General features: G+C 38.5%; 1 protein-coding gene across 3 annotated transcripts in view; it reads left to right on the top strand.

Annotated features, from left to right (window-relative positions):
- The first annotated feature begins 2,901 nt into the window (after positions 1-2,901).
- Positions 2,902-19,274, top strand: part of TTC1 (tetratricopeptide repeat domain 1) — a 47,024-nt gene continuing 30,651 nt past the window's right edge. Inside the window, exons 1-2 of one of the 3 annotated variants that reach the window (XM_072824309.1) lie at positions 2,902-3,239; positions 5,147-5,511. In XM_072824309.1, the coding sequence (XP_072680410.1) occupies positions 5,179-5,511 (333 nt within the window). In that variant the 5' untranslated portion in view covers positions 2,902-3,239; positions 5,147-5,178. Of the gene's footprint in view, positions 3,286-3,555; positions 3,825-5,146; positions 5,512-19,274 lie in introns of those variants that run through there. The other 2 variants (XM_072824310.1, XM_072824311.1) reach the window with 2 other exon arrangements.

Genomic DNA, 19,274 nt, shown 5'->3' with positions numbered 1-19,274 from the left:
GTAGGAAGTGCGTTGGTTTGTTATTTCATTTAAGCTTCATGGAACCTTATGAAGTAGATATCAAGGTTCAGTGATTTGTCTAAGATCAGATCACACAGTTGCTAAGAGGCAGAGCAGAGATTCAGACCAAGGAAGTCTGACTCCAGAGCCTACATTCTTAACCACCATACTGGACAGTAATCCTATTGTCATGGCAGTGACCCAAAGAACCATCTTGAGTATAAGACTCCTCTTGAAAAAAAAATAAAAAAGACTCCTCTTGTATCATCTCATGCCACTAAGAAATCCTAAGAAATCACCCAGCTGCTCCCCCAGAAAGAAAAGCAAAGAGAAAATGGTTCCTTTGCTATTTTCCTGATTCATTGCTGCATACACCATAGGGTCTTGTATGATGCCTAACATTCATTCATTATTCATTCATTCATGTTCAGCTTCCATTTGTTCAATAAACTTAGGGGTTCAGCCCTCTGAGGAGTGTAAATAAAAGCTTCACAAATATCACTCTTAAAATTATCATAAGTAATGCTATTAATAATTAAATTACAAGTACTATAGTAATCATAATGTTGGTAATACTGTGAGACCATTAATAATAGTAATACAATAACTGCAAATGTTTATTGAGCACTTACCATGCTAAGAGCTGTTAATACTATTTTTTTCTGTCTTGAGCACTTCACTTATGCTTTAGATAAAACATGACACCATTTAATTCTTACAACAATCCAGTGAGATGACTCCAGGAGTCTCAAAATCTTTTTGTACAACTCATCAGAGTACCACATTACCCAGTGTTTTGGCCATAAATCCCTGAAAGAGAATCATTCACCCACGTGATAACAAAATGTTCATTGACCCCTTACAGCTGTAAACAAGACAGACATGGTCTCTACCCTGGGAAAATAACAACAGAACAGCCCTCTAGATGAGAAACCTTTCTTTTCCTTTTACATAGTGGCTTTGAGCACTAAGACAAAATTTCTGTGGTTCCAGGATCTGATTGGTGGACTTCTATTTGTAAAAATGTGTTTCTTGCTTTGCGCTCTCTACTTTAGCAATATCCAACTATTTATCATTTCCAAAAATATTCCTGAGATTTTTAGGATAGCCCTCAGCCTGTCCTGTTTGTTTTGTTTTTCCTCTTAATGAACTATTACTCTTTCAACAGTATAACTCAAATATCTTATTAGTGAAGACTTACCAAACTCGGCCAATTGAACGTTGGCTTTTCTTGGCTTAAAAAAAAAAGGGGGGGGGGATTGCTTCTTCCTTCAGGCTCAGTAGTCCTTTTATCTTAGGCCCACTCTCTACCTCCCCTAATAGGTTGTGAGCTCCTGGGAATGGGGAAGACAGGAACAGTGTCTTATTAGGTTTCCTGTGACCACTACTGTCAGAAGGCCTGTCACATATTATTATTGGCTCTAATTTTCATTAAACACTATGTGTCAAGCCCTGTGCACGTTGTCTTCTAGATTATATCATTTCTTTCTCCCAAAACTTAAGGGGTTTAACTTAAACCCAACCCACGTTTACATATGGGGCAAATTTATATATCAAAGTTTAGAAGCACTAATTTACACTAACGTCACAAAGCTAGTAAGTGGCAAACCAGACTTAGATTTCAAATAATAAATAATCCACCTAAAGTGTTTTTCACAGCATGTGACACCTAACAAACACATAATCAATAAATGTTAGTTACTAGAATTGTCAAAGTTGGACAACTAGTAAAGTAAAAATGCTGACATTGCAACTCAAGTTTATTTTATTTATTTACTTATTTTGCTCCAAAATGCATAGCCTTTCTATTATACCAGAATTTATTTAACAGAACTTATTTATTATTATTATTATTGTTATTAAAGTGTAGTTGACATACAATGTTATGAGTTTCAGACATACATGATTTGACAATTCTGTACATTACTCAGTGCTCACCACCTAACTATGGTCACTGTCACCATACAGAATTATTACAATATTATTAGCTATATTCCCTATGCTATACTTTTCATCTCTGTGACTTATTTTATTTATTTATTTATATTTATTTTATCTCCTTGCACCTCACCAGACCTCTTAAAGGTCATAAGAGCGCTAACTACTGAACAGTTTTTAAGTTCCTGCCATATTTTAAATTTTTTAAATATTAAAAGGTTTCCAAAATTCTGATATATTTTTAATGTTTTTTGTATATTAAAGCTTTTGACTTACACAAAAATGCAAGGGTGTGCACAACCTCATTTAGACATAAATTCAAAAAACAAGTTTCCTGAAAAAGTCCCTCCCAGCTATCTCTGCAATAGGTTCTGTGAATTACAGAAAACTAAGTAATAATCTGCTGTTATTGCTGATTACCTGTCTGGCTTCCTTAAGGGATATTTCGGTTCTGTATTTCTGGCATGGGGTCTAACAAACATTCAACAAGCATTTCTTGAATGGGTTCATTGGGCAAAAGTTCATTTTTGGTTCCAGGACCACTTAACACTGTTAATATTAGTGAAGACCACAAAAAGCTTTTGTTTATGTGGGTCATACTTATCAATATTTACTGTATTAGAAATGAGAACGGAAAAATATTTAATATTTATTAATTTACGAGAACAACACACCTATTCAATGCCACTGTATTTTCCAAAACAAAAAACCCTTTTAGTGAGAAGAGTGGCATTGTTTTACATTTATGCTAATATCCGTCTTAATAGAAGACAGCTGGATTCTCAAAGCTCCCTCTACATTCAAGCCATTGCGCGATCACATGACAACATCCCCTGGAAAACAGTATATTCATGAAAGGAGGGTGGAAAAGGCAAATAGCAACTTAATATTATTATGAAAACTGTTTTGATCTAGTAATGGGCCCCTTGAAAGGCACACTTTGAGCAAACTTTATTTTGGACAAGGTTTATGCTTCAAGATTCCCATCTGCATGGCCAGCTTCAGAAGTCAGAGAGGAGTAAAAAGTAACAGCCCGGACGCAGCCTCTTTTTCCTCCGCGCAGAGGAAGGCGGAGTCTTGCCGTAACCCAAAATGGCAACCGACACTTGCAATTCCGTCCGTACAATGGCGTCACATCACGCGACAGCAACGCGCTCTCTCCCCGAGGCTTCCACTACATTTCCCAGGATGCTTTGCCAGCAGCGACGCCATTGGTTGGCGCCGAGGGAAGTGCACTTGACGGAGCGGATATAGAAGATCCCGGAGGCTGGGAAGGTGAAGACGCGAGGAGCAGGGGACCTGTGAGTAGCTGCCTGGCTCCGTCCGCTTTGGCTGGGAGGGACTCAGGTAGAGGACGAGCCGTTGGGAGGCGCAGGGGGGGCCCTGGCTTAGCCCTGCGGCTCAAACTCGCGTTCTCACGGTAGACCCGGGAGCAGAGAGAAACAAAACATTGCTGTGGAAGCCAAGTCTTAATTAAGATTTTGCTGCTTGAAGTTCTCTTGGGGCGAGCTGGGACGAATTCGGGCCCGTGTCGCGGCACAGGGGTTGTTGGCGTGATTTTGCCGCGACGAGGGGGGTGGGGGGGCGGGGCTGCTGGCGGTCTGACTCAGCTGGTGCAGCCGCGGTCCTCAGCGGGGTACAGTAGGGTCCCCTGGGCTGCCCTTTAAAAGCACAGGTGCCCTCTGGGCCTGCGCCAGACCGGTGAGTCAGAGCCCGCGGAGGATACGGTTTGGGCAGCAGGACTTGCCAAAGCCTCCCGAGGGCTATGATGTCTGGCCAGGATTGAGAACCGCTCTTAGTGTCTGCGGCCGACCCCGCGGGGACCCCGAGGAGGACCAGATTCCCATTCCACTGTGACCTGCGTTGGCTCTACAACACACGTTTGGGTAAAGTTGACCCTCAGGGTTCCGAGCTCCATCAGAAACTTACTCTTGAGCTTCATACGGTGGTACTGGAAAGACAGGCCTGCGTTTTTTAAATTTACGAGCGGGCTATTAATTCCGAATAAAGATTAGGGACGTTTCATTTTCTTCTTGCCGTTAAACAATAGTTTATGCCTGTGTTTTGGCTACCCCGGCAAAATTCGAGCAGTGGAAAGAGGAAGAGCCACATTAAAACCAGTCTCCCGTAGAAAACAAAACAAAACAAAACAACAAAAAAACAAAAGTCTCCCGTTGCTTATATGAAATTCTGAAAGGAGTGTCAGTAAAAATTTGGCATTATGAACCTACGATAACCAGTTTTTTTTATAATAAATTTCAGTGACAGGAAGTTAGGCTATGTTTTGGGTTTTGATGCAGAAGTTTATATGTAATGGGATTTTTTTTTTTTTTTTTTAGATTTTATTTATTCATGAGAGACACAGGGAGAGAGGCAGAGACCTAGGCAGAGGGAGAAGCAGGCTCCCCATGGGGAGCCCAGTGCGGACTCGATCCCAGGACACAGGAATTCTGACCTGAGCCACCGAGGCATCCCGGATTTTTTTTAATTGTATTTTATTTAAAGATTTTATTTATTTATTAGAGATGGAGAGAGAGAGAGAGGCAGAGACACAGGCAGAGGGAGAAGCAGGTTCTATGCAGAGAGCCCGACGTGGAACGCGAACCCAGGTCTCCTGGATCAGGCCCCGATTGGAAGGCAGCACTAAACCGCTAAGCCACCGGGACTGCCCCTGGATTTTTTTTTTTTTTTTAATTTTTATTTTACTTATGATAGTCACACAGAGAGAGAGAGAGAGAGAGAGAAGCAGGCTCCATGCACCGGGAGCCCGATGTGGGATTCGATCCCGGGTCTCCAGGATCGCGCCCTGGGCCAAAGGCAGGCGCCAAACCGCTGCGCCACCCAGGGATCCCCAGATTTTTTTTTAAAAAACAAGTTTCCTCTGCTATGCAAAAGTTGAGTGTTCTTGTCAAGCCTTTCCTGAGCTGAAATGGCCTAAAGCAAAGATTATCCACATTATCCACATGCACCCCTACCCCCATTTTCCAAAAGGTGGAGTTCTACCACTTTCCGTTTATGAAAGACCTACATGAATATTTACCTGTTTTCACTAATTGAAAGAAAACTGAAGGGGATTTTCACTTTTTTGGAAACTGTAACCATACTAACGTAGGTCTCTGTTAAAAGCTAAGTGGAATAAGGCAGACTTTTGGAAAGTGGTAGATAACTGTATAAGCACCATTACCTAACATATTTTCTCTTTCCCCAGAGCTTCAGCTTCACTTCCCTCACTGATACAGCATGGGGGAGAAGTCAGAAAACTGTAGTGTTCCAGAGGATCTCTTCAATGGTTTGAAAGTTACAGATCACCAGGAAGCAGAGTGTGCTAGTCCTCCAGTTTCTGATCCCAAAGATCACCATCTTCACAACAAGCTGCTCAAAGATGTTGAGGCTCATTCTCAGGAAGAAGACCAGGGAGAAGAGTGTTTTCATGACTCTAGTGCCTCATTTGAAAAGGAGGAGCCAGGAGTGGACAAGGTTGAGAACAAACCTGATGATAATGTGAATTCCTCTGAACTTGATGAAGAATACCTAATAGAACTGGAAAAAAACATGCCAGAAGAGGAGAAACAGGTAAATATTTATTGTGCATGATCTGCCGCATAAACTGCTTTTTAAAGTGAATAAATGTGGCTGCTACTAAAACACAGATTGCATCATGTGGTAAAGAGTTACTTGCCTATCTGTGTCCTTGTTGCTTCATTAGTGATGGAGCTAAGATAAATCAGTATCATGGCAAGGAAGCATTCACTGTCTGCTTGGCAGATTTCTTTCTTTTTTTTTTCTTTTTTTTCTTTTTTTTTTTTGTTGGTCAATATTGAGTTCTTATGTCTATCTTATATAATTTATTTTCTAGCACCTATATATAGCTTTTAGCTCTCAAAAAAAAAAAAATGCTATCTGTGCACCTGGATGGCTTAGTCCATTAAAGTGTCCGACTCTTGATTTTGGCTCAGGTCATTATCTCAGGGTCGTGACATCGAGGTCTGAGTTGGGCTTCGAGCTGGGCGTAGAGTCTGTTTAAAAATTATCTCTCTCTCCCACTCGTCACCCCCACCTCTAAAAAAAAAAGTCTTTATTGATTGTTGGTTGCTGAAATTCCATTCCTTTATGGGACACTTGTTAGACTTTAGAATTATGGTATGCTGTCTATTTGTGTTAATTCCTTAATAGCAACAGATGACTGCCTGAATATCCTAGTGGTGGTTTGGTGCAGAGTGCAGTGACTAGGGCCTGCATTATTTACATAATGTTCTTGAGGAACAGAATCATGTGGGATAGTAGTTATCATTTGTTAAGCACCTATAATAATGCCAGACACTGAGCTTATGAAATTATTTGTGTTTTCATGTAATCTTCACAACACACCTATGGAACATACTGTTCATACATACTTTCCCCACAAAAGAAAAGAACTTAGTAACTTGCCTGAGATCACACATCTAGTAAATGGCAGAACTGATTTTCAAACCTAGATCTGTTTGATTCTTAAATATAATGTTGAATTTAGTAACAAAAATAGCTGTCTTTCTACAAAGCAGATACGCTAATAAAATGTCCACTTTCCTGCTTCTTTGCCCCTGGGACATATCCTTACCTGGGCAACCCTTCACTTTTGGAGACAGAAGTCTTGGTATCCCCCATGTATCCTTCCTTCTCATCCCATAAGCAAGGCTATCTGAAGAGTTACCGTAACAACTGAGCTTGTCTGCAAAGAACTTGAATGAGATTTGTAGCCTTGGCTTCTGAAGAACTCACTCACTAAACAGCTTATGCTATTTTGATATTGGGCCGGGATACTAAATGTGCATTGTAACAGTGGGAGTGGGGAGGTAATGTGACATGGAGAGGAACATCTTGTCTTTCCTTAGGCATTTTTAATTTTCAAGCCTGTTAGTTTTAACATGCATGTATTAGCTTTTGTGCTAATGTGTGCTGCCAGAAGAGAAAAATAAAGGGCAAAGAAGAGCCAATTTCATAAACTACCTCAGCAGAAATGGCTCAGAAAATTAAATCACATACTCTTTGATAATTAGGGAAATGATTTTCCAGAAAGGGTTTGGTTCAGTTTTCATTTCCCTGGTGCAGGCTTTTTAGAAATGTTGATTAAATGTCTGTGTTGAAATGTTAGCAGTGCTTTTCTGATACCTTAATACATTTTGTCCTGATAGTGAATTTTCTACAGTTCCATTGGCTTGATAGTTGTGTGGTTTGGCTCTAGATATTACATACTCTGCTTTCCATTCCCCAATTTACTAAAACTGTGTTTCCTGACCAGGAATCACATTTAAGTTCTATAAGTATTTAAAATAATTACTTTTATTACCTATAAGTTGAATATTCTAAATAGCGCAATGCCTATTAAACTTTTTTCTTCCTTTTAAAAATTAGGATGTAACTTCCATATAGTGAAACTGTTAGTTCTGTGTATAGTTCAGGGAGTCTTAACAACTATATATACCTGTGCAACTCACCCTTATTAGGATCCAGAACATCTCCATCATTCCAGAATCTCCCTTCGTATGCTTTACCACTCGTTCATTCCCTCCACCTCTACCAACCCACAGACCTACTGTTCTAATTCCCGTTAGGTTGGTTTCTTGAATTCCAGACTTTTGTGTAAATAAAATCACTTTTCAAATATAAACATTTTATATTTTATATTTGTATATCAACTCATGTTTTCATAGCTTAATTCAAAAATTTGTAACAATACCTCGTAGAAACAATGTGCTGTGGTATTAGCCATTGTTATAACTCCACTAAGGAAACAATCTCATGAGTGTACAGACTGCCTTTATGTAATTGTGGTGGTATTCTTAGTTATTTTTATGGCATCTTGATAAATATCTTTATAAAGTTCTTAGGAAACCAGCAAAATAGATGAAGAAATGTCTCTTCACTGCACATATGTTTTGGTTTTGTAGGTGATCTGAAACAGGATAGCTTTGATTTCTTTTAAAATAGACAAAGTTGAGATAATTCAATAGCAACAAAGTAAACAGAGCCAAAAAATGTGAAGACTTGCAGCTTCACTAATTTTTTTAAAGGTTTATGTATTTATTTTGGAGAGAGAGAAAGAGAGAGAGAGAGAGAGAACATGCGCACTCAAGGAGGGGGAGGGGCAAAGGGAGAGAATCATCAAGCAGACTCCCCACCAACCAAAGAGCACTATATGAGGCTCAGTTTCACAACCCTGAGATCATAAACTGTGCTGAAACCAGGAGTCAGAGGCTCAACAGACTAAACCACCCAGGTTTCCCCTCACTGATAATTTTTAAAGGCAAATTAAAGCACTATGTCTCATATAGTTAGCTGATACCGTCAATGAGAGGATGTAGGAGTGCGTATACTAATTTCAAGAGTTTAAAGTGTTATATCATTTCTGTGGGATACAGGTATCAAATTTTTATATGGATGTTTCTTTAGACCAGGGCTATCAATAGAACCTTCTGCAGTGATGGGAATGTTCTATATCTACTCTGTTCAATACGGTTGCCTACTGGCCATCAGCTACCACATATTAATAATTGTCATCAGCTGGAGTATTTGAAATGTGACTAGTAGAGCTGAGGAACTGAATTTCAAAATTTTTTATTTCAGTTAATTTAAATAGTCACATGTGGCTAGTGTTTACCATATTGGGCAGCGCAACTAAACCTGATTGTTTTTAATGATTTATTTTAAGGAGTTAGAGTTGTGTACAGATGTTTATATAATGTGTACAGATGTGTTGCAGCATCATTTATAATTTTGAACATTAGAAATGATGTTCAACAGAGGGTATTACTTTAAATATTTTTGCCATTTTTATGAGGTAGCGTATTATGCAGTCATTAGAAAGATAAGTCTTAATGTTGACATGGAAGAAATGCCTGTAATGTTAAATGATTTAAACAGGTGTGATAATATGGCTTATAATAAGAGATATGGATATGTATTTGGTTTTTGTCCAGTTCCTGGCACAGAGTTCCTAAAACCCTTGGAATTGCCTAATAAGAGATAAGGGTATATATTTTTTTATTTATAACAATCCCCTTTCAACCACACATGAGGTGACTTTTGGAAGGCCCCTAAGGATGAGGTCTGGTTTTCAGAGTTTGAAGCTTTCAGCGCCACCTAGCCCACCCCCACCTCTGAGAAAGGGACGGGGCTGGAGGTTGAGTTAATCACTCATGACCAGTGATTTGACCAATCGTGCTTATGTACTAAAACCTACAGTAAAAACCCTAAGGAGGGACACCTGGATGGCTCAGTGGTTGGGCATCTGCTTTTGGCTCAGGCCGTGATCCTGGAGTCCTGGGATCGAGTCCCACATGGGGCTCCCCCTGGGGAGCCTGCTTCTCCCTCTATGTCTTTGCATCTCTCTCATGAATAAATAAATAAAATCTTAAAAAAAAAAAAAAAAACCTTAAAGAAGGGTTCAGAGAGCTTCCAAGTTGGGTGAACATGTGGAAGTGCAAGGATGGCACACCCAGAGGTCATGGAAGCTCAGTGCCCCTTCCCACAAACCTTGTCCTATGCATCTCTTCTATTTGCCTATTCCCAGAGTTATAGTCTTTAGAATAAACTGATAATCTAATAAGTAAACTACTTTTCTGAGTTCTATGAGCTTCTTTAGCAATTTAATTGCACTTGAGGAAGAGGTCATAGGAACTTCCAATTTATAGCCCATGAGTCAAAAGCAGAGGTGACAACCTGGACTTGCATTTGGCATCTGAAGTAGGGGTGGGGTTTGGGCCAGTCGGGTGGGATGGAGCTCTTAATTTGTAGGATCTGATGCTGTCTCTAGGTGGATCATGTCCAAATTGAGTTAAGTTGCAGGACAGCAACTGTAGAGTTGGAGTTGCTGGGTGTGGGGGAACTTTGCACATAGGGTTCCATGTGAGTATTAACAGTAAAGGAGACACACAAGAGGTGTTTTTCCTTTATAGCAGGTTATAGGATGCTATAACCTATATAGCAGGTTATAGGATGATTCCTTTTAAGTTAGAAACCTATGTGAAAATATGTTCATGCATAAAAGTTTGGAAAGATATGTGGTATGATTATTGGGGAATTTTTATTTATATTTAATATACTTTTTGGAAGTATAGTTGATATACAATATTGTATTACTTTTTGGGTGTACTACATAGTGTTATGATAATTGTGTATTTCTTACCATGATAATGCTTACCATCTATCAGGATACAAAGTTATTACAGTATTATATAGACTGTATCCCCTATGCTGTACTTTTTGTCCCCATGACTTATTTTATAACTGAAAGTTTTACCTCTTAATACCCTTCACCTATTTTGCTCATTCTCCACTTTTTTTTTTTTTTTTTTACATGAAGCACTTGTTACATTTATAACCAACAACAATGCAGGTTATTCTGTTTTGAGACTATAAATAAATAAAAATTGATTCTTTACAACCAACATAGGCTTTTTACCAAACAGCACATGAAGCTGACCTTTGAGGATTTGGAAAGAAATGTTATAATAGGATCTGCTAAGTGTTCCTCTTCAGGCAGAATCAAGTATCAATAGCTAAAGCCTGTTATTCAAGCTGACTTGACCAACCCTGTGGCTGAGAAGATAATCCGGGCTCAAGAGAAGTTCCAGTTCTCAGCAGAATTCATAAATCAAGAGTAATGGAGAGGAGGAGGGGTGGAGGCAAAAACAAAAAAAAGAAGTAATGGAAGAGGAAGGCAGTTAAGATTTTTAAAAAACAGGTAAAATCTCTTAAGAAAAGCACTGTATATGTGTGCGTGTATATCCTAATCTTTTGTGAAAACTTAAATGTCTGGGGCACCTGGGTGGCTCAGTGGTTGAATGTCTGCCTTTGGCTCACGTCATGATCCCCAGGACCTAGGATGGAATCCTGTATCAGGCTCCCCATGGGGAGCCTGCTTCTCCTTCCGCCTGTGTCTCTGCCTCTCTCTTTCTCTGTCTCTCATGAATAAATAAATAAAAATCTTAAAAACAAAAACAAAACTTAAATATTCACATGACCACCCAGAGCAATGGAATTTCAGGGGACATTTGAGATGTACTAGATCTGTGACACAAATAAGTGATTCTCAAAGGCTTGGCTGAAGTAAGGACAAATCTGGTCGCAGATGAGAATTGTTGCTATAATATCAGATGCAAAGGTGCTTTATAGTATGGGGACCTGTGGAACATACAACATTGTAGTGCTGTTGATCCTATAATCGAATCAGCTTTTATGGGCAACTTGTCACCATGGAGTTTAGGCCTCATGTATAAATTCCCTAGGTAATTCTTACATTTCGCTAAAGTTTGAGGACCTCTGTCTTGGGGCCTTCATTAAATAGCTGTTGAATAAATGGTATGATTATCTGGGCTGTAAGAGCCAAAAATTGATCTTACAAGTTACAGTTTATCTCATTCATTTATTCTGGAAGTGTTTGCACTTCTTCCACATGTTAGTCATTATTTGAGGCTCTTAAGGATACAGTGGTAAACAAGATAAGAGGGTTTCTCTTCTCTCATAGCAGCTGTATTCTAGTTGAAAGATATTTTTTAAAAATAAGATGAAGTGACGAGAGGTTGTGTATCAGCAAAGACTTGAAGGGAAAAAGGAGTCAAGTGTGTGACAGTCTGAGAGGAGAATATTTCACGCAAGGGGAGAAGGTATTAGCATGATTCCTTGGCTTCAGCTACTGGGTTGATGAATACCATTTACAAATACAGAGGAGAAGACATTGGGACTTTGAGTTCCTTAGAGCTCTAGTGATTTATTTATTTGTTTATTTTAAGATTTTATTTATTCATGAGAGATACACAGAGAGGCAGAGACATAGGCAGAGGGAGAAGCAGGCTCCTCACAGGGAGCCTGATGCGGGACTCCTCTCGGATCCCGGGATCACACCCTGAACCAAAGGCAGATAGATGCTCAACCGTTGAGCCACCCAGGCGTCCCTAGTGATTTAATTCTTGATGTAAATGAAAAAAGTTTATTTGTAAGCCAAAATGCAGATTTAGTCATTTTAATGGGTTTGCTCTGTCCTGCCAATTGTTTGCACGTGGTATTCATTTGCAAATGGGTATATACATAGATCCCTTTAAGTAAGGGATACAAAAATCTGTTGCTGGGCACCTTGGTGGCTCAGTCAGTTAAATGTTTGCTTTTGGCTCAGGTCATGATTCCAGGGCCCTGGGATCGAATCCCACACAAGGCTCCCTGCCCCATAGGGAGTCTGCTTCTCCCTCTGTCGCTCTCCCCGGCTTTCTCTCTCTCTCTCTCTCAAATAAATCTTTAAAGGAAAAAAAAAAAAGCTTGTTGCTTGGTGAACATGTATTCAGAGCACAAGGTTTCTGGGATTTTAAAACATTTCCCTTATTCTGAAAACATAAAGGATTGTTCTTTCCTTCAAGATGGTTTATGTTTAACAAGGAACCATTATTGAAGTATTGATTTGGAACAGAAGTTCTTTATCGGTTCTTTCCCTATCTCTCATTTTTCCTAAATCCTACAGTACTTAATCCTTTTAATTTCCATGTTTCTGCTACCTCATTGCATTATTTTCATAATTGTTTTCAATGTTGCCACTAACAGTGGGCATGTTTGCAGGGATCATTCTCTTGGTTGCTTCCCGAAAGTTTTCAGTAACTTCTATAGTGGTTTGCATCTTCTGTTAACCTTATGAGAAAACTTCTGATTTGTTGTTTCCCTTTCATTTCATTTCTAATGGGCATCCTTTTGAACTAAGATTGCCAAATTTATTAATTTTGAAGTTTATTAGTACTGAATTCAATGAACACTCTTGACAAGTGATCAAATAAAGTCCTAGAATTTAAGAATTGGAAGGAACCTTAGATTTCTGATCTTGAGTTTAAGTCAGGGGAAATAATATTTCCAAAATGTTTACTCCAAAACATTTGTAAGTTTGTGGGATAATTGTGGTTTGTTTACTGATGAACCAGTTAAAGTGGCATTCAGTCTTCCCTGTGTTTATTAAGGAAGATCACTTTATGTTTATGATCACTGGTTCTTTTTTTTTTTTTTTTTAATTTTTTTTAATTTATTTATGATAGTCACAGAGAGAGAGAGAGAGGCAGAGACACAGGCAGAGGGAGAAGCAGGCTCCATGCACCGGGAGCCCGATGTGGGACTCGATCCTGGGTCTCCAGGATCGCGCCCTGGGCCAAAGGCAGGCGCCAAACCGCTGCGCCACCCAGGGATCCCTGATCACTGGTTCTTAAACTTTATTTTGCCTGAGTCACAGGAAATTTATTAATCATACAAAGTCCTGGGAATTATCTGATAGCACAGACTTGTAGGTGGCAGCCAGGAATCTGCTTTATTAATGAGCATCCCCAGGTCATTTTGATACAAGTAGAACTGTGGCCACTCTTTGTGAAATAGGAAGCCAGATTGACATACCACCAAGCTTCCAAAACACAAGTGTACCTAGTATACTAACTGCATCTGATATCAAAAGAAAAGTTTACCAATGGGATTTTTTTTTTACCCTCATCTGTGCTTGACATCTAAAAAAGACTTGTTGGGCAGAATTTAAGCAGCGCTAAATAAGGAAATTATTTCTATTAAGTTGAATTTTGGGAAATAGAATTTTTTGAGCTAAGAACCATGGAAATATTTCCAAAATTAGTTCCTCATAGAGCAGTCATCTTTGCTAACAAATATGGGACTTAATGAGAGGTCAGGTTCTAACTACAGCTTCAATCCAGAGAGCCTCCCTCCAGACTCCCTAGAGGGTTTCTAAGAGTGACTTGTGGAAAGAAAAAATGTATCTGTGTGTGTGAAGCAAATGATTCTGATTTCAAAGAAAACAAAACTGAAGCTTTTCCTTTTTAATGGCAAAGGAATTCCCTTCAGGATGCTTTGTAGGACAGGTATCTCTAGCTCTTTAAGTGTGTAGTTTTTTCATCCCACTCTGGATAAGAGCAAAGCAGAAAAGTTTTGTTTTATGTGCCTCCATTTTCCAGCCCTTTAGCAAGTATGTAGCTTTTCTTTTAACCCTCTATTTTGACCCAGCTGTGGTTGATCTCTGTCTACACTGCTTGACACTTTTTATTTTGTAGCAATTACTTTGCAAAACTGCAGAGGGAAGCAGAGAGCTGCTGATAGATTTACAATATGGAAATTGACTTGCTGGTGTAAACCTTTTGGTTTTCTCCCTGTTGTCTGTTAATAAACACATGGTCACTCAGGATCATTAAGAGAATTTATAAAAATGTATTTAATTCAGGTTTTTGTCATTTAATGATAGAAGGGCTATACACTTAAAACCTCTAACTTGTTTCATTTGTATTCACTGATCTTAACTATATGGACTATTCCCTAGTCCAGGACAAGGTAGTGGTTTGATGATTAATAAAGGAATGAAGAGTACCTTCTGATATTTTTGCCAGTTTACACCAAGATGAAAATTGTATCAATTTAAATTCTCCAGAATTTTGAATTACAGAAAGCTATTCCTCACAGAGATTAAAGAGGAATTCACCTATATTCTCTTCCATTACGTATGATTTCACTTATTACATGTAGACCTCCAATATCCTTGGAATCTATTGTGTAAGGTGTGAAATATATTCTAATTTTATTGTTTTCCAGATGACTACCAGATTTTCCTAACATCATTTTCTTTAAAAAATTTTTTAAAAGATTTTATTTATTCATGAGAGACACAGAGAGAAAGGGAGAAAGGCAGAGACACAGGCAGAGGGAGAAGCAGGCTCCCTGAGGCGAGCTTGATGGTGGAACTTGATCCCAGGACTCCAGGATCACAACCTGAGCTGAAGGCGGACGCTCAATCACTGAGCCACTCAAGGCCAAACAACACTCAAGCCCCCAAACAACATTTTTAAAAGTCCATCTTTGCCTCAACAATTTAATTATATTTTAATATCAACTTGGACTGTTTGTATCCTTTTCCAAATGCTCACCTCCTACTTTTTTGTCAGATTATCAATTAAAATCTTAGTTTAGCATTTAGGGGCGCCTGCATGTTTCAATTGCTTAAGCATCCAACTTGATCTTAGTTCAGGTCTTGGTCTCAAGATCATGAGTTCAAGCTCTGCATTGGGCTCCATGCTGGGTATGGAGCCTACTAAAAAAAAAAAAATTACACTTAGGTTGGATCACCACTGGAAGATTGTGGTGGTAATGAGATTTAAAAATAACTGAAGGATTGATTAAAGTATAGAAATGTGTTGTCGGGATGGTGTTTTGCAATATAATATTTCAAAGTTCTTTTATCACTAAGTATAATTTTCTATATCATATGAAATTCCTTTGCCCTGGGGGAATCCCTGGGTGGCTCAGCAGTTTGGCACCTGCCTTCGGCCCAGGGCGTGATCCTGGAGTCCCGGGATTGAGTCCCACATCAGGCTCCCTGCATGGAGCCTGCTTCTCCCTCTGCCTGTGTCTCTACCTCTCTCTCTCTCTCTCTCTCTCTCTCTCTGTGTGTTTCTCATGAAAAAATAATTTAAAAAAAAAAAAAGAAAGAAAGAAAGAAAAAATCTTTAAAGAAAGAAAAGAAAATAAAGAAAAATTCTTTTGCCCTGTGAGCCAAGAAAATCATTCCCTGGAAAATAAAATTAAAGATCCTGAGCATACCTGTATTTGTGAAGGCAAAGAATAGATTTTAAACATTTGCAAATTGAATTGATCCATCAGCAAAGGACACATTTTACTAATTCAATGGAAAATGGCCTTAGATTATGTATAGAAGAACAACTAAAGATCTGTGGTGTAAGTCCCTGATTCAGTGAGGTAAAGGTTTTTTTTAACATAGGTCTCAAAATGACTAGAGATGAAATCTCTGGGACTAGATGACATGTTCTAGAGCAGTGTCATCTTTTCAAGTGCCTTAATTCCTGATAGCAAGGGGATAAAAATATTTCAAAATTAAAATTTAATTTTTAAAGATGAAAAAATGTAGTGCTTTCTTTTATATTTGATAATTTTTTAGTGTACCATTTTAACATTTTTTTTTTCATTTTAACATTTCTAATTTTTAAACTTTTTTAGCTAAATTCTTTTAGTGGTTGCTATGTGGATTACATTATGCACCTTATTACAGTCTAGTTTAATATTACATAATTCCAGTAAAATATAGAAATTTTGATTCAGTGTAATTCCATTTCCTCCCCCTCCTTTGTGCTACCATTGCCACATACGTGTTATCAATATATGTTATAAACCCAACCAAAAAAAAAAAACCCCAACCATATCATAATTACTGTATAATCTTTTTGTCTCTTAAGGAAATTAGGAGAGAAAATAGGGCACTGGGGTGGTGCAGTTGGTTAAGTGTCCAGCTCTTCGTTTCAGCTCAGATTGTTAGATCAAGCCCTGCATTGGGCTCCATGCTGTGCGTGAAGTCTGATTGAGATTTTCTCTCCCTTTCCCTCTGCTCCTACCACTTATGTGCATGCACGCACTCTCTCTCAAAGAAATAAATCTTTAAGAAAAGAGAAAACAATATATTTATAGAGCCTTTTATGTATTTACCATTTCTAATGCTTTTCATTTCTCCGTGTAGATTTGAGTTACTATCTGGTGTTACTTCCTTTCAGTCCAAAGGATTTCCCTTAGTACGTCTAGTAAGGCAGGTCTGGTAGAAGCACATTTTGTCTTTATCCATGAATGTCTTTATTTTGCCTTCATTTTGAGGTATAGCTGCATATCTAATTCTTGGTTGACAGTTTTTTTTCTTTCAGCATTTTTGAGTATGTTATCACAACTGCCTCTGGCCTCTTGGTGAGAAATCAGATAACACTAATAGTTTTGTTGTTCTTCTATACCTGATAAGTGTTTTCTTCCTGTTGCATTCAGATTTTCTCTTTGTCTTTGTCTTAACAGTTTGGCTCTGGTGTCTCTAGGTATGGATCTATGTACTTGTGGTTCATTGAGCTTCTTGGATCTTTAGATTAATATTTTTCATAAAAATTTTGAAATTTTCAGCCATTATTTCTTCAGATATTTGTTTTATCCTTTTTTCTCTTCTGGAACTCCCATCACATATTGTGAGGGCTCTGTTCATTTTTCCTATGCTTTTTCTGCCCTCATTTTTGCTCTCACTTCAAGTTTACTTATTTTTCATGCCAATTCAAATCTCCTATGAACTTTTCATTTCAGTTTTTGGACTTTTCAACTGTTTCTTCATTTTAAATAATTTATGTCCCTTTATCATGGTTCTCTCTGTTTTTTAAATTATTGTCATCATGCTCTCATTTAAATCTTCAAACACAATATCCTTTAGTTCTTTGAGCCTATTTATTTATAGCTGCTTTCAAGTCTTTGCTAGATCTAAAATCTGAATGTTCAATGTTCCTCTTAACTTTTTTTTTTCCTGATTGTAGGTCAGGCTTTTCTATCTCTTTTGATATCTTAAAATTTTTTGTTAAAACGACATTTTAAGTAATACTGTAGCATCTCTGGATTCTAGTATCTTCCCACACCCTCCTTGTATTATTTTTGTTGTTGCTTTTTTATCAACTTGTTTGTTTAGTAATTTACCTCAACTTAAGCTGTGCAATCTGTTTCCCCTGCAATATGTGGCCACTGACAGGTCTGCTCATTTGGGTTTTATTTTTGTCCTTGTTTTTATTTTTAAGTTTGGCCTTCTTGGGATTGCTCCTGTTTCTGCACAGCTTAGTGGTCAGCCAGTAACTGGTCAGAGATTATGTTCCAACACCTCAAACCAACAAGGCTTCCACCTACTGATTTGTTTGTGGATTTAGAAGTATATTACAATTTTAGGAAATTTCCAACTCTGCCCTGGCTGGACTTGTGTCTCCTCAGCATATATGTACAGGCTCCTGATAAGACAAGGGTGTGTAAATAAATTTGGCCCTCTTCATTCTTCCCAAGAATGTACACTACATCCAGTCCATCAGGGGTATTTGAAGAGCTTGTCAAGTACTTCTCTGTGTCTTCTATCTACCTGTTATATTTCTGTCTGGTCCATGGGTCCATAGTTTGCCCAGCCAGGGCTGTAGCCACAGATTAGTAGAACCTCTGACTTTCCCTGTTTGCTTACCACTCAGATTGCTACTTACTACTGACAATACCACTAGGCATGGATTGTTTTACCTTCTGCTTTGAATCATATCAGCCTTCTCAAACAGTGGAACTGCTGGTTATTCATGGCCTACCTTGCTGTATTAGAACTACGGTGTCAAATGCTGGGAGGAAGAAGAGGAGCAGTCCCTTGCAAATAAGCCACAGATTTCGTGGTTATTTCCTGAAGTTCTATAATTTTTCATGAGTGTTACTCACTTAGTTGTAAGCTTCTAGTCAGTTTTTAGGACACTGAAATGGTTGATTTTGATTATTTTGTCCAGTTTATATTTGCTTTTTAAATTAGAGGATTTGGTAACCTCTTCACTTTGCCACATCAGAAGTCCTACCCAGTAGTGAGTTTTGATCTGTGTAAATATTTTACACACTAAAATATTAAAATTAAACCAGAAAGGATAAGGGGGAAAGTCTTAAAATAGATTACAGAAACAGTATAACTATATCAAATTGATTACATAGCAAAGATAATTCCAATAACTTTGGATGCAGTACTCTGGCTGTTCACTCTTAGTAGGATACATTCTAAAGTTAGAATGAAACTTTAGAATGAAGTTTGAACTTCATTCATTTCATGCAATGAAATCTTGAACTTACATAGTAGGTTCGTTAAGAGTACTGATATTCATGTTGTAATTTCAGAACTTTTTTTTTTTAAGATTTTATTTATTTATTCATGAGAGAGAGAGAGAGGCAGAGACACAGGCAGAGGGAGAAGCAGGCTCCATGCAGGGAGCCTGACGTGGGACTCGATTCCGGGTCTCCAGGATCAGACCCAGGCAGAGCTAAGCCACTGAGCCACCCGGACTACCCTCAGAACTTTTTTTGTTGGTTTTAGGATAGAGCAAATGAGTAGATATATTGCTGTTATTGGAAACCAGAGTTTTCATTGTGGGAAAAGATGAGGAAGACTCCAGTGGTGTTCACTTGTATGACTACATACAAGATTTCATGTGTATGTATTCTTTGACGTGGGATTTTTGTGTTTTTCTCCTTCAAAGATGTATTTACTGTGTTTCTTACAGAGAGGGCCTAAAAACAGTGACTCACTAGTAACGGGAAACATACTAGCATCCAGATCTTGTTTTCCAAATACCATTCCCCACCAAAAGGATCCAGGGCTCCTTGGAGAAATAGCTGATTCCAAGGCTGGAGCAGGCATAGTACGAAGTTTTGCATGTGGAGCATAATGTACACTTGCTGCAAAGTCCACCTTTAGGACAGACCCAGGCAAAGGCTCATGCAGCTTCTGGAAGTGAGCTGGGGAGACTTAG

The sequence above is a fragment of the Canis lupus genome, chromosome 4 (assembly GCF_048164855.1).
Source record: "Canis lupus baileyi chromosome 4, mCanLup2.hap1, whole genome shotgun sequence".
Classification (NCBI taxonomy): Eukaryota; Metazoa; Chordata; class Mammalia; order Carnivora; family Canidae; genus Canis; species Canis lupus.
The sequence above is the reverse complement of the archived record's forward strand: the minus strand, read 5'-3'. Positions and strand labels throughout refer to the sequence as shown.